The following is a 15,524-nucleotide window of genomic DNA, read 5'->3' as shown; positions in this document are numbered from 1 at the left end:
TCATTTTGGTTGGAGAAGACCTTCAATATCAAGTCCAACTACATGGGCTATGTCCAGTTTCAAGGTGAATGATCTTCACTCCTGATGGACTTTGCCATTCCCTTTCTCCAGGCCAGAATTCGTGTGTTTCCAGGCAGAGACCAGTTCAGCTCTTTCCTCCGCCTTTGCTTTTGTCCCCCCTCTCCCTGCTGTGCTGATGCTCATCTCTTGGTTGTAATGGAGTTACAGATGGTGGGAGGTGTGACTGGCTTCCAGGAGCTCTTGCGAATATTTCAGAGATCATTGAGGATTTATATTTCCTTCGCCAGACTTTGACCTTAATTTCTTCCGTTTTGCTGGGCTGTAAAATTCATTAAAGACCCAACAGCAAAGTGATTGAGACGTCAAGCTAGGCAATTGTGTGGCTGTTTAATCTATCAGATGTGCCACTTGCCATTTAGGTGGACAACAGGAGAATATGAAATCAATATGGTTCATTAGTGCAGCAGTTGCACCCAGCTCCAGCATGGAGCTCTAGTAAAACCCACCAAGACAGGCATCTAGATGGTCTTGGTGTCATTTTGAGTGGTGGAAAGCCATGCTCAGGATGCTGCTGCTCTTGCTCAAGGACTGTCTTCTGTGAGCTCATGTTTTAAACCTGAATTTCCAGCCATTGCAACAGTCTGGCTGCAGTAAATTACTCCTTGCTAAATCAGGGCTGCCCAGGCAAGTGTTAACCTCACTCACAGGGAGCTGATGGTGCGGGGCCGCTGTTATAAAACACAATCAAGGAGGCTGTTGTTTTTCTGGGTGGTTGGCAGAAAAGGTGGGGGAAAGCTCTGCAGTTCCCAGGGGGGTTGATTGGCTATTTTTACCCCTCCACCTCGACCAGGTTGAGCACAGCTTTCTGAGGTCATTAGCGGCGATTGAGCTCCCTGCTCCGCACGTGGTCTGGAGCTTCTGGGGAAGGCCACCTGGCACTACCCCAGCATTGCCCCACTCCTGCCTCCCTCCTTCCCTGCTCATTCCACTCATGCTTGATTGCCACCTCCCCCCAGACAGAGGCCCTTTAAAGGCCTGCGAAAGAGCTGTTTTCTGTGGAAGGGAAGGGTGGAATGACTTTAAATAGGTTTTCCTTTGGGTTTTCTTTAATCCAGTTTTGCAGTCCAGTGATCGATTCTCGTGGAAACTCTTGGGCTTCTACATTTCTCTTCCCCAAATCAAATCTCACTTCGGATGGATACCAGAGTTTAGCTCCAGGCACCTGAAGGTTGCAAAAGGTTGCATTTAAGAAAGGATGCTTGCTGTTTAACACATACAGGTTTAAGTGGCTCCAAAAATCAGTCTAATGACAGGTCATAGCTCCCACAGAATCACAGAATGGTAGGAATTGGAAGAGACCTCTAGAGATCATTTACTTGCTTGAATCAGACTGCACAGGAATGCATCCTGGTGAGTTTCGAAAACCTCCAGAGAAGATTCCACACCCTCCCTGGGTAGCCTGTGCCAGGGCTCCTTCATCCTCACAGGAAAGAAGTTTCTCCTCTTTTTCAACTGGAACTCCTCTGTTCCAGCTTGTGCCCGTTACCCCTTGCCCTGTCACTGGGCACTACAGAAAAAAGACTGGCCCCATCCTCTTGATACCCACTCTATAGGTATTTCTACATATTGATAAAAGTCCTCTCTGGCTCTCCTCCAGGCTAAACAGCTCCAGTTCCCACAGCCTTTCCTCCTAAGAGAGATGTTCCAGTCCTCTCATCATCTTGGTAGCCTTGTGCTGGACTCTCTCCAGAAGTTCTCTATCACTCTTGAGCCCAAAACTTGACACAGTACTCCAGATGAGGCCTCACCAGGGCAGAGTAGAGGGGGAACAGAACCTCCCTCGACCTGCTGGTCACATTCTTTTTGATGCATGCCAGGATGCCATTGGCCTTCTTGGCCACGAGGGCACATTGCTGGCTCATGTTTAGTTTATTGTCAACCGGCACTCCCAGGTCTCTCTCTGCAGAGCTGCTCTCCAGCATGTCAGTCCCCAGCCTGTACTGTTGCATGGGGTTGTTCCTCCCCAGGTGCAGGACTCTGCACTTGTCCTTGTTGAACCTCATGAGGTTTCTCTCTGCCCAACTCTCAAGCTGGTCGAGATCCCGCTGAATGGCAGCACAGCCTCTGGGGAATCAGCCAGTCCTCCCAGTTTGGTGTCATCAGCCAACTTGCTGAGGGTACACTCTGTCCCCTCATCCAGGTCATTGATGAAGATGTTGAAAAATATGATGAATATGTTGAACTGACCCTTGTGGAACCCACTAGAATCCCCACCCTGGGTTGCTTGTACTATGGTCTGGGCAGCCACAGGCTGCCCAGTCTGCTGCAAGGAGCAACCGCTTCTGCCTCATTTTCCTAGAAAGCCAGAAAAATTAGGAAGCAGATGGGAATCCTCCTTCCATTTGCTTTCTCTTGTGGCCTGAGCCCCAGGTGCCTCAGTGTGGCTGCTGCCCAGCCGGCTTGGCCAGCGGAGCAGGCAGGCGGCAGCAGGATGAGGCTCAGCTCCAGTCACTCCGGTACTCTAACAGCTTTTTGACGTTGGGTAATTGCTTTCCTGCTACGACTCTTTTAAGCACAGAGATTCTGGCCAAAGCAATTTGCTCCCCGTCAATTTTTATTTCTTGGTTTCTGCATGCAAGGTAAGGTAGGGAAAACGAAGAGGGCAAACAAGAGCAAACCCAGCTGGCACCTGCTCTGGCAGCCGTACGCAGATGGAAAAGTGGGAAGGTTTTGGTTCCCTTGGTCCCAGTAGAGCCATCTTCAGGCAGGCAGGATATGTCAGCCTGTCTCATCCGGACAGCAAGGAGTCACCCTTCTTACCCACTTTGCTCACCCCTGCAACCAACCTTCAGCTGCTCATCCCTGCCCAGCAGATTTGGGGAGATGACTGCTATCCTGTGGCCTCCACAGGAGATCCGTGCTGCCCCAAAAGGCTCATCTTGCCTCTTTTAGCTCTTCCCAGCTCCTCTTGCCACGCTTCCTGAAGCTGCTGTGAGTAGAGTTAATCTCGCGCAGTTTAAGGAGTCATTGAGTGGGGCTCGGTGGATGATGAATGTCAAAACCATTACCGGCAAAGCTCCGTGGAGCTGTTTAAAACAGAATTCTCCCATGTAAATTTCTGCTCCATCAATCCTGATGACATGTCAAACATTGCTATTGTTTCCCGAACAAATTGGACGACATGCCCTTTCCTGCAGATTTGCCCATGAGAGCAGAACCACTCCTCGCCTTCGTCTCTGGCTCTGCCGGCCCGTGAGCCTCTGGGAAAGGATGGATGTGATGGCCCTTGGTGCAGGATAGAAGGGAGATGTCCAACATATTTGTGCTTAGGGGCTGGAGCTGGGTGAAGAGCTGGGCCGTGGGTATTTTTGTGAGCCTGTGACTCACATGGCGGCTGCCCATGCTGTACTTCAGTAAATTAATCCTTTGGGTTATCCAGCCTTCGTCTTCCTGCCACTTACCTGGAGTTTAGCTGCTCAAACGTGCATTTTTTTAGAAATGGGCTGCACCGGTGACAGCTCATAAATGTACAGATGTGGACCAGCGTTTTCATCCTGCCCTTTTGCAGGCTCCAGTAGGCAAATCCTGCTTTAATATTCTGGGCAGCAGACGAACAGCCGTAAAAGCCATTTGATTGCTTCTCCAGGTGGAACCCCGGGAAACTTCCAGCCAGATGCCTTTCCTCCCCCGGCTGCAGGGATGGATGCGTACGTGCCCAGGGGGTGGCGGGACCAGGCAGTGAGGGAGAGGAGCTGTGGGAAAACAGCTGGTGCCCAGGGCCTGTGAAAGGCCCTACAAAGCAGCTGGATTTGGGGTATTTTTCACGCAGGTCACGTGTGGGAGCCCTCAGGATCTCTTTGCAAGAAGGGTGCGTGTCACCTCGCCCGGGGATTCGACCATCTGGGCATCTTCTTTGCCCTTAGAGGGAAAACGTTTGGTGACTCAGAAACGAATGTGGATCCAAAATTAAATGTGCTGAGCCTGCTTGCTTTGGGTTTTTGCATATTCCCCGTCATGCTCAAGTAACCCGCTCCGTTGCCCTGCATTATGTCCATTATGTTCATTTGCCAGGAAAGCCATCAAGCAAGTATCACCTTCCACATCCCCCGGTGTAATTCAGGGTAATTAATCAGCCTGGCTGGCAAGGTGGGTGTGTGGGGCAGTGTCAGGCTGCCTGGCCTCCTGGCTGGTGACCCTGAAAGTGGGTCACTTTCACTTTCTGGTAGTTTTGACTGGCCTGCTATCACCACACCTTAGGGTCCAGCCTGCCCTCCTGGCTCGGCTCCCCAGGGCCCTGCCACCTCCCACACCAAGCAGCTCTGTGATAACCTTCTTTTAACCTTCCTCCTTCCCTATATTTTTTTTTCTTCCCCGGCAGAAGAAAATTACACTTTCCCAGTGTTGTCTGTCACCACAATAAGCACTTACAAGTGCAATTGTATGGGGCCAAATGAAAGGAATTAGTTTTGCCTGTGCATTGTGGTACTGTCAGGCCCCCTGTAAATCATTATCTCATCACCAGCCAATACAGGTCCATGGAAAAATGCCTTTCTGGGCTCTGCTCTCACACCAGCCACTTAGGGATTAATGGGACCTAGAGGTTCACAGAGGTAGTGAGCACAGAAGGAATGGCCAGGAAAAATCCTGACTGGGAGGTCGAGGGCCAACTTGTACCAAGGGGTGCTGACGATGCTCAAAAATACTCAAGGATTTTGGAGAGAGAGGACCCAGGGCTCTTTTTGGCCAGACCCAGATGTGTTTTGGGGGGTTGCCACTTCAATTCACAGCCACTTGGACCAGTGGCAGTTGTAGGGATGGGGAACTAATAGCAGTGTTAATTGGCTGAGGGAAGCCAAGATCAACAGACAATAGATTAACCTCTCTTCTCCTCATGTGTTTCCATTTGGAAAAGCAGCCAGGCTTTATCTGGGATGGAACATCTTCATAGGTGTCCTCCATGGTGTCCTCTAAGGAGCAAGATGCACCCCAGAGGGGGCTTGGCTGTCCAATAGCAGGTGCTACTCACTCTCTGGGCATCTCTCCAGGCAGATTTTGGCAGGTTTGTTCCATTTTACTGAAGGCAAATGCAGTGTACACGAAAAGTAAATCCTGTCTTAGCATTGGAGAGGAAAATGGGGAAAATCAGTAGGTCTGAAAGGCTGGCTCCACCAGTGCACCCTTCAGCTGGCATAAAGCAGCAAGAATTTGCCACTTGAGCTGGGGAAGCATTTGGGGAGGAAAAAAAGGAATTAATCCTGGCTAGATTTTTACCTTTTCCTCTCTGCCACCCCGTGGTGTGGCAGGGAAGTGGCACAAGGGGTAAAGCAGTTTGGTGTGCTCAAGCTCTTACTCTGCTATCAAGGGTAATCAAGGCCATCGATAAATCAGGAGGGTTTCAGGAACAGGTTGTGCTCCATGCCAGTCCTAAAATACAGCCTTTTGATGGTATCTGGACATAAAATGTGTCTTTGACTCTGCGTTTTTTGCAGACCTGTTGGTGTCGAAGTAATCCAGACAGGACTCAATTTAGAAAATATACTGGGGGAGAAAAAGGATATTTTGGGGCTTATATTCTACTTTCCTCACCTAAAAATAAATTTTTTTGCTCCTTTTTCCTGCTGCTGCTCATACATATTTTATATATTAATTAGAGAAAAGACTTTAAAACATAGATTAATCTTGCCTTGCTCATCCAGGAGCTGACACATACTGTTTTGCACACACCTTCCCCAGAAGGTGCTGGCTGCTTAGCCGTGACCAGCCCACCCCAGCTCCAGCAGCTGATTGTACCCCCAGAAGGGCTGGCTGTCAGGGACTGCTCATGGAAAGGAAGGTTTAAATCCCTTTCCATGCTTTTACTGGTCTGTATTTGAACCCGGGGAGGTGGGGGGCAAGTTTTGAAGCTCGATAGGTTTTTATTTCTCTCTCCACAGCCCTGAATGTGCAAGGAACTGTAAGACCTGTGGATGTGGGGTCCTGGCACTTTGGCTTCATGGGTGCTGCGATGAGTGACCCACAAGAATGGTCCATGCAAACCTTTATTTCACATGCACACCCTAGATGAACTTAGTATGTCAAGGAAAATATGTATGCATGAAATTTTCCACACCAAACTATCTGGAAGTGTTGCTGAGAGATGTTGATGGAGGGCTGTGACTCACAGGCTGCAAGTTAGGGATCATAGAATCATGGAAAGGTTTGGGTTGGAAGGAACCTTAAAGATCAACCTCTCTGGGCAATTTGTGCCAGGGGGTCACCACTCTCACAGGGAAGCACTGTAAAGTGATGTGGGGGACAACTTGGTCAGCACAGGCAGCCCCAGCCCCACATCTCTCGAGTGGTACATGGCAGTGCACAAGGTGTGCTGGTGCAACCCCGCTGGCACCTGGGTAGAAGGAGGTAAAGAGGCTGGAATGGATTCACTAGTGTATGTAATGCAATGTTTCCATAAATACCTTCATTTATTAATGAATTTTTATTTTTTCAGGCAACTGACAACGATGTGGGCACATATGGGAAAGTCAGTTATTTTTTCAGTGATGACCCTGACCGGTAAGTGTGACTGAACCACCAGCATGACTTTGATTCCTCAAAATCCTCTTCTAACCTCACTGAGAAGTTACATAGCAGTTAAGGGTATTTGTCATGCCCTACCTGCAAGATACCCTATGAAAACCCCACTGTGCTGTGTCCCAGAGGAGTGAGTTAACTTCAACACATACCTTGATGCTCAGCACGTTTATTTGCTTTTCTAAATGGAGATCTACAGACACCAGCATTGTTTGGGACTAATAAATGTATTTGCCATCAAGTTGTTGACCTTGGAGCATTGTGTGCAACCCGCTGCTGGTGGGTGGTTGAGGGAGGCATGTGGGCTGCCCAGCAGAAGGGATCTGGGGGCTTCTGAGCTCACAGTCTCTACCTGTAGAACAGCACTGAGGGTTCCTACCCCACCACCTACACTGAGCTCTTGAAGAACATCCCTCAGAAGAAAGCCAGAAGCTTCACCCACCAGCTGTCAGGCTGCTGCCACCTCGTCTCTGTCTCCAGTGTATGGTCACCAGGGCTTTCCCCCTCCTTTCTTATCCCCTCAGTTTCTCACTGGACAAGGACACAGGCGTCATCCTCCTGACAGCTCGGCTGGACTTTGAGACCACACAGCGCTACACGTTGACCGTCATTGCCCGGGACGGCGGCGGGGAGGAGACCACGGGGCGCGTGCGGATCAACGTCCTCGATGTCAACGACAACATCCCCACCTTCCAGAAGGAGGCATACCTGGGGGCCCTGCGGGAGAACGAGCCCTCCGTCACACAGGTGGTCCGGCTCCGGGTGAGAGGCCAGAGTGGCTCCTCTGCTTGGGGTGCATGGTGGGGAGACACAGGAGCAGGTTAGGTTAGGTCCCTCCTGCACCCCTCCTGAAAAATCCTTTGTGCTTTACTGCAAAGTGCATCTGGGTGTGATGCTGAAGGCAGGAGGTGCCTCTCTCCTCCTCCTCACCAATAAGTCCCAAGCCTATACAGCATCCTCAGGTCCTGGGGCTTCTCCTAGGGCGCAAGTGCTGCTTCTGTACCACCTCCATCACTTTTCCACTCTCCTTGTGCCCAGCCTGCACCTCCTGTCCTCTCGGCAATCCCCTGTGCTCATTTACATTACTGAACAGCTCCCATGATCATTTGCTCCTTCTGTTCATTCCCTAGGCATCTGATGAGGACTCTCCTCCAAACAACCAGATCACATACAGCATCGTGCAGGCATCTGCCTTCCGTGACTACTTTGACATCACAGTGTCAGAAGGATACGGAGGTAAGTGCTGGTCCCAGGGCTGCTGCAGGGCTGTGATTCCATGTGGTGTTCAGCTCCCTCTGAGTTATGCTAGTGCAAAGAGCTCAGTAATGCACTTGTGTTTTCAGGGCATTGCCACCTTAAGCAGACACTGTTGGCCCTGGGGAAGTGGTGTGGATGGGCCACCCTCATGCCTGCCCCCCATCCTGCTCAGTGCACCAATCCCTCACCACCTCATTTTGCATCCTTTCAGTGATCAGTGTGAACCACCCCCTCGACTATGAGCAGCTGGCCAATGGAGTTATTTACCTGACTGTGATGGCCAAGGATGCCGGCAGCCCGCCGCTTAACAGCACCGTTCCCGTCACCATCGAGGTGTTTGTAAGTACAGAGCCTGGGGATCCTGTGGTGGTTGTCGTGCAGTTTTTCCACAGCAGTGCTGTTGATCCATCGATATCCCAGGAAGACTAGCCCACCCTGTGGATGTGTACTTGGTGATTGCAATTACTTGTGCCTCATATATGTATGCCATATGTTGTATATGTCTCATATACCTGTGTGTCATACAAATTGATCAAAGAAGTGCTGTCCCTGATATTTGGTAACGTCTGAGTGACAAGGTGAGGGAGGGTGTCCCGGAGGGAGTGTGTCACATGGCAAGAAGGCTGCTCTGATCCTGTACACCTCCTCCCTCTCCTTGGCTGTGCACAATGCACGGGGAGCTACTTGAAGTAACTTGGTAGGAGCCTCCACTAACCATGGGGAGAGGAGCAGAGCTGGGGATGGGGTGAAGATCTGCCCTCTGCACTTGCTTTCAAACAGGGAGGTTCACTGAGCACCCTGTGAGCCCTTCTCTCAGCTCACAGGAAACTTCTGGCTACAATACTCTCGATGCTTATAGCCAGAAGCACTTGCTGCAGCTCATATGCAGAGGAGAGAGCTTTGATTGCATGTTAGCACTTGTAGTGTTGGAAATTATCAGTCCCTGAATCAATCAGAGGCAGTTGCTTGTTTATCTTCCCAGTCACAGCTGCCAAGGCCAGGCTGCAGGCTTCACTGTGTATCTCACGTGCCAGCATAGGTGCAAACCCCCTCAAAGAGAGATTGCTGCTGGAAGAGGTAAACATCACAGCATTCCTCAGGAAGATTAGATCGGTTTGTCACTTTGAGGCACATTTTGGTTCGAGGCTGTCTGGAGGGAGGTATCGGTGGTGGAGACAGTTTGCTTGATAACCTGTCAGTCTCACAGTGACGGGATCTAAGCCAGGCTGGTGGCAGTGTCAGTCTGTGAAGGCAAAGAAGGTGAAGTCCACGGTGATGTAGGATGGGAATGAAGTTCCACGAGTGTGCTGTCCTTCAGCTCCCTCACTGTGCTCGGGAGAAGGGGAATAGGGCAGTGCCAGGAGGGTTAGTGGTGGCTAAATACATCCTTCCCACACTGTGCTTTAGACAGCATAACTGCCTCTTTCTAAAGACCACACTTCAGCAGGTCATCTCCTCCAGCTTGAGTCTGTACACTGGTGGGTTTTAAGTAGCTGTCAATTTTCCTACTCTCACCCAAAGGGCTTTTCTCTCAACTGGAAAAAGAATGGAGTCGGGGGGGGGAATGCAGAAAATAGGAAGAAAACGAGGAGGAAGTGTTTCACGATGGCACTTGAGGGACAAGAGCTGTGAAAAGGCAGAACGAGAACGAATGTGGAGGGAGGTATTTTTTTTTCATCCTTTGGATGTTGGTTTTTAATAAAGAAGTCAAACTCGCCTTGTAGATTTCCCATTAGGGGACAATACACTTTTGTAGAGGGAGCTGCCAAATCAGAACTAATAGTGTGCGTGCCACACCAGGATCTGAGCAAATAGCACTGCTAATAAGTTTCTGCCTCACTCCCTGCCACTGACGCCCTGTTCGGGGCGATGAGCCAGTGACTTACAGTGGGCCTGTGTCTGGAGGAAAGGGGTTTGTGTGCTTAGCGTGAGCAATTTTCAGCGTCCCCGAAGATGATATGATGACTTCCTGAGGGTGAAGGTGTAGGGAGCAAGGCTGAGAGTCAAAGGAATGTAGGAAGCACGGTGGCAGTGCTGAGCACAGCCTGATGAAGCCAAGACTGCTAATGGTATGGTGCGGTGTCTGCTCTGGCTTGCGCACACCCAGGCTTGGGTCCGTCTGCAGGTGACATGTGGGTGCATGCACAGTCTCTCCATTTCTTTTGCCTTTAACCTGCCCAGCCCTCCTGGATTTGCCCTGGGCTGGTGACCCCAACCTGGGTCTTTGAGAAGGAGGAAGGATGATGAGGACAGCACTCTGGGCAGCCGGCAATTTCCTCATTACCCTCAGAGGAGGCACAGTGAAAACTGAGAGATGCAAAGGCTGATTAAAGACCACCTGCTTCCGGCAACGAGAGCAGAGGATGGCAATTTAATTGCAGTACGATGGGCATCGTTGGCATGTGAAATTGCCTCAAATATCAAGTTCAGTGGCAGCAGGAGCAGCTGAGCCTGCAGGTCCATCAGCGGTCTCCAGGTAGAAAACGTCTCCAGAGCAGCCCCAGGGAAATAGCAAAGTCTGTAATGGTGTTTTAATGTCTTGGCATCTCCATCCTTTCCTCCATAGGCGGTTGCATTTGGTTCATTTAAGCCAGATTCTTAACATTGTTTAAACAACATTTAAAGCCCTCCTGGAGGAGCTTTAAACTGGTCCGAAATCTGTTTTGAGGGATGTTTCAAGCAATTGCTCCTACCTGGTTTCACCAAGCCAGCCATAGCCGTTGGCAGAGACAGGCTTGGAAGGAGCACATTGGTATGCAAACCAGCTTCCCCCCCTGCCCCAAAAAACTCTGTAGCTGTTCTCTCTGCAGACACACATAGCACTTGTACGAAGGCAGCCAAAGCTCAGCAGCTCCCCTGGCCAGTCTGGGCTGCATGGTGGCCTCATGGCCGTGTGACCTGGAGCACTAAACCACCTGTGTGCTGCTCCCAGAGGCAGAAGTGGGTCTGTGCATGATATTGCTGTGCTTCCTGCAGTGCCCGAGTCTTCCCAAGGCTTGCAGTGGGGAGAGGGGAGAGCAGCTCAGAGGGTGCTTATTCAGTAGACCTGTTTTGTATTGCCCAGGAGGCTGGATAATGAGATAGCTGCCATTGTCCCCACTGTATGGCTCAGCAAAGTCAGGACTTAACCTCAGCTGCCTTTTCAGTGAAACCATGTACTCAGACCTCCAGTACCTTACCACTAGGGTCATCTACCTTACCACTAGGGTCATCTTCCCCACGCTGATGCCTTGAGCTGGTCATATCTTGAGACGCTCAAGTCAGCTAGGAGCATCTCCATACCAGAGTTTTGCAGCTACTTGACCTTTTTCCCAATCAGCTTCTCGACCTTCTCTTTGCTTCAGGATGAAAATGACAACCCCCCCACGTTCAGCAAGCCCTCCTACGTCATAACTGTCATGGAAGACATTATGGCAGGTACAGAGCATCCTTTTGCTCCAGGCTAACAGAAGGGTCGTGGGGGTCTTACAGTCAGACTGGGATAGGTAGTGGTTTTTGGGGAGGCAAAAGCCAGAGACTTGGCAGAGTTTCATAGCTGCGGGGTCTGGGTGTTCAGCCCCACTGTGCATGCAAGTGAGGAGACCCCTTGGCCAGGTGACCTGTTTGAGGTGGGTGCAGGAGCCATGGGAGGCTGGGGCGGCTGGGCAGAGCTGCTTCAGGCTGCGATTGCCTCCACCTAGCCATCACCTCTATTTCCCCTAAGGAGCCACAGTGCTGTTTCTCAATGCCACAGACATGGACCGTTCCAGGGAGTATGGGCAGGAGTCGATCATCTACTCCCTGGAGGGCTCCTCGCACTTTCGCATCAATGCTCGCTCAGGTGAGCTTCTGTACGTTCTCTCCCTCTTTTCAGTTTCCTCTCTTAAATTTCTCCTCATTTTCTTCCCCATCACTTTTTCTCTTTCACCATCACTGCTTTCCCCACCTTTCCCTGCCCTCCTCCGAGCAGCCTGTTTAGGGGAAAGAAGATGTAAGAGATGCCACCAGTATTTTCTCAGTCACCATGGGCAGAGGCATTGGTGGAAGCTCAATTCTTTTGGGATAATTGTCTGAGGAAAGGTTTTGGCTACAAGGGCTTACGTTAGCTAAGGAGCTTCTGCCTGTCTTCCCTTTCTGGCATATGTCTCAGTTCATTATGGGCAGGAACAAGCATAAGATATTGCAGACAGTTGTTACATGGGCTCCCATGGGAAGACACAACACAAGGTTTTCAGGAGCCTGCTGACAAGCTGACCCTTCCAGGGTCCATCTATTTGAGTCACAGAATCATAGAATCATTACAGTTGGAAAAGACCTTTAAGATCATCAAGTCCAACCAGTCACCTCACACTGCCAAGCCCATCACTAAACTAAACCATATCCCTCAGCACTGCAGCTACATATCTTTTGAATATCTCTAGGGATGATGACTCCACCACCTCCCTGGGCAGCCCGTTCCAATGCTTAATAAACCTCTCAGTGAAAAAGTTCTTCCTAATGTCCAATCTAAACCTCCCCTGGTGCAACTTGAGCCCATTTCCTCATGTTCTGTTATTCATTACTGGAGAGAAGAGACTGACCCCCACCTCACTGCAACTCCTCTTCAGGTAGCTGTAGAGAGTGATCATGCCTCCCCTTAGCCTCCTCTTCTCTAGGTTAAACACTCCCAGCTCCCTCAGCCATTCCTCATAAGACATGTTCTCTAGACCCTTCACCAGCTTTATTGCCCATCTCTGGACATGCTCCAGCACCTCAGTGTCCTTTTTGTAGTGAATCCTTCTTGAAACTGAACAGGAAGAGAGAGACTGTGTGTGAGGGATCCTGTCTCTGGTTTTGAGTGTCTCTCTTTTTCACCAGTGCTCCCATTCACCGTTACAGCATCTCTAACCCCTCTCATGTCCTATTGCTGCAGGAGAAATCACAACAACGTCTTTGCTGGACCGGGAGGCCAAATCCGAATACATCCTCATTGTCCGGGCGGTAGATGGAGGTGTGGGCCACCATCAGAAGACAGGCATTGCTATGGTGAGTGTGTGAGGGAGTGATTCCCATCTCCTCGAGCTGTCTCTGTTGGGGAGAGCTGCCCAGGCACTGATGCTTTGGTTTCCCATGCTAGCAGTGTTTCATTTTAGCTATGTGAGTGGCTAAAGAGCATATGGTGGTGTGTACCCTCTCAGCTGCACCCAGCACTGCTCGCAGCCCTTGCACAAAGATTGTCCAGGCTGTATAGACCTCGAAATCAGGCTTCCTTTCCTGGCAAGCTGTTCACCCAGGAACCACTTGACCTTCCAGAGCTTTATGTGTCCAGCTCTCCATGCGAAGGCAGTAAAGGGTAGGTATTCGACCCACAGCATGGCTTCCTTTGTTCCTGCCTCTTGAGAAAATGCTTAGTTGGAGAGCCTGCAGGCGTGCTTAGTTGTTCCTGATGACTACTATTCACAGACTGACTACATCAAGGGTTTCCAACTGGTTTGTGATGCCTGTGCTCCTCAGAAGGCTCTGGTGGAGTTGCAGGCCATTGTACTGCAGATTGAAGCCTACTGCTTTGCCTTGCCCTTTGCAGACATCAGGGAGACCTGTTGTCTGCAAAGGGTTTGTAGGAGTGTTTGGAAATATCAGGAGATGAAAAACCACAGATCTGTCTCTCACTGTTCATGGCATCATGTTGGTTTGAACATTTCATAACATTTGGATGCTTTTGCTCCTGGGATGCTCAGATGGGTTGCGGGAGAAATGCCCCATGCAGCATAGGGTGATGCAGAGAAGTATTGTGCTTGTGCTGAAGACATGTCTAAAATAATTGTCAATACCACTGAGAGTCCTCAGGAGGTGTATGATCCAGGTAGCAGACTAGAAGCTCCCAGAGGCACATGATGGCATTGGCTGGGCAATGTCAGAATGCTGATTTCTCCCATGGAGCTCCAGATGAGATTATGTTCTCCTGATAGCTTTATTGAAAGGCAAAACAATATTTTTGCAACACAAATTGCAATTAGGGGGGAAAATGCATCGTGGTTCCTAAAAAGTTAAAGAATATTAAAAAATTCAGTGAGAAATGGGTGGCAAATTAAATTTGTCTGCCATCAATGGAATAAGAGTCCATTCTGGGGCTTTGCAAGGTCCCCAGGTGATGATCAAGCACCCGGGGTGCTTGGAGGAGAGGTAGGTCACGGACCTTCCCCAGGAACAACCACAGAGCCTGGGCTTGTGCCTAGGGACACACCCCCAGAGATTGTGGCACCCAGACTCTTCTACCACAGGGTGGCACCAGCAGCTCAGGCTGGTGCAGCAGCAGGACTCCCCATCACCTGGGAGCAGAGAAGACCCATAACTCCCTGCCCCTCTGCACCCTTTTTCCCTTGAACTGCAGCTCTTCCCTCTGACACCTCTGTAGACTCACAGGCTGGAGTGAAACGGATGATCTGGGGAGGTGAGAGATTCACAGACAACAGGGTGCATGCCATAGGTTCACTGCTGTCACTTAGATGCCGTTTGCCACACTGAAAATGAAGATAGGTAACACTTCATGGCACCATCCTCTCTCTTTCTCTCTTGTCTTTGCACCTCCCATCCCATTACCATACCCTCTCCCAATTTCTCATTTATTCTTTTTTCCTCTTGTTTTTGCAAGTCTTTCAGGTTTTTTCCTTTCTTTCCTGCCATGCTTCCTCTGTGCCCTCTTCCCCACCACCATAACTGATTTGCATCCCACTCCCCCAGCAAAGCTGCTTGAAAACACACTTCGTGCCACTGTGCTTGTTTTAACTGAAATGTGAACCAAATCAAGGTCAGATCTGCCAAGGATCCTTGGCTGTGAAGATGCAGGAGGTTGTTTCTCTGCAGGTATTCTCTCTGGAGGGTGAACACACTTTGGGTGCTGCTGGACATGCAGCGGGACACATGGTCCTGCCCCAGGAACCTCCTAGTGCAGCAGTGCTTGCTTGCTCTCTCACAGGTGAACATTACACTCCTGGACATCAATGACAACTATCCCACATGGAAAGATGAGCCATACTTCATTAACTTGGTGGAAATGACCCCTCCCAACTCGGACGTCACCACGGTACGTGCCAGGGAAGGCAGCTGTTGCACTAAAAGCCTTTCCCTTTCACTCAGCAAGGATGGCACTCACTTGGCTGGAGCAGGGAGTCACCTCCAAACTGGTGCTGTCTCCGGTCAAGCACCACCTAGTAGAAGTCCATTTAAAAGGTTACTCCTGAGCCTCCTCACTGCTACCCATCCTGTGCATTTCTCCTCTCTGCTGGGAGGGGTTTTTTTCTCTCCAGATTGTGTGGGTTTGGCCAAATTCTCCTTTTCTTAGCCTCACCTGCGACCTCCTTCAAGGACCTCTCTGAAAAGCATTGATTTACAGCCTTTCAAGTTCTTCTGGTGAAATAAAAGAGAAGGAGAGAGGGAGGCTTGTACTCCATCATGCCAAGAGAAAAATGACAGGCACGAAAAGAAAAATAAATGAGGGAAAAGCAAAGAGAATCCACAAAATCATATCAGGAGGAAGGCTGCTAAAGAAAAGGAGTTTTGGGCTGGACGAAAGGTCTGACAGCACAGCCCCAGCCAGAGCACAGCAGTTTTCCTTCCTCCATGCAGCACCAGCTCCACAGCTCAGCGCCTTAAAGCCATCTTGCCTTTGACATCCCAATTAGTTGCTGGGAAAATAATTATTGTGTCACTGATACGAT

The 15,524-nt window shown here is 50.1% G+C and overlaps 1 protein-coding gene across 1 annotated transcript in view; it reads left to right on the top strand.

Annotated features, from left to right (window-relative positions):
• Positions 1-15,524, top strand: part of CDH23 (cadherin related 23) — a 195,620-nt gene that overhangs the window by 125,098 nt on the left and 54,998 nt on the right. The window contains 8 exon segments of the mRNA XM_062001684.1: positions 6,509-6,573; positions 7,116-7,353; positions 7,722-7,827; positions 8,060-8,187; positions 11,193-11,265; positions 11,552-11,668; positions 12,740-12,852; positions 14,783-14,890. Of these exon segments, the coding sequence (XP_061857668.1) occupies positions 6,509-6,573; positions 7,116-7,353; positions 7,722-7,827; positions 8,060-8,187; positions 11,193-11,265; positions 11,552-11,668; positions 12,740-12,852; positions 14,783-14,890 (948 nt within the window).

This window comes from Colius striatus, chromosome 8 (genome assembly GCF_028858725.1).
Source record: "Colius striatus isolate bColStr4 chromosome 8, bColStr4.1.hap1, whole genome shotgun sequence".
NCBI classification, from domain to species: domain Eukaryota; kingdom Metazoa; phylum Chordata; class Aves; order Coliiformes; family Coliidae; genus Colius; species Colius striatus.
Note: the sequence above shows the minus strand (reverse complement) of the source record. Positions and strands in the feature narration are given on the sequence as shown.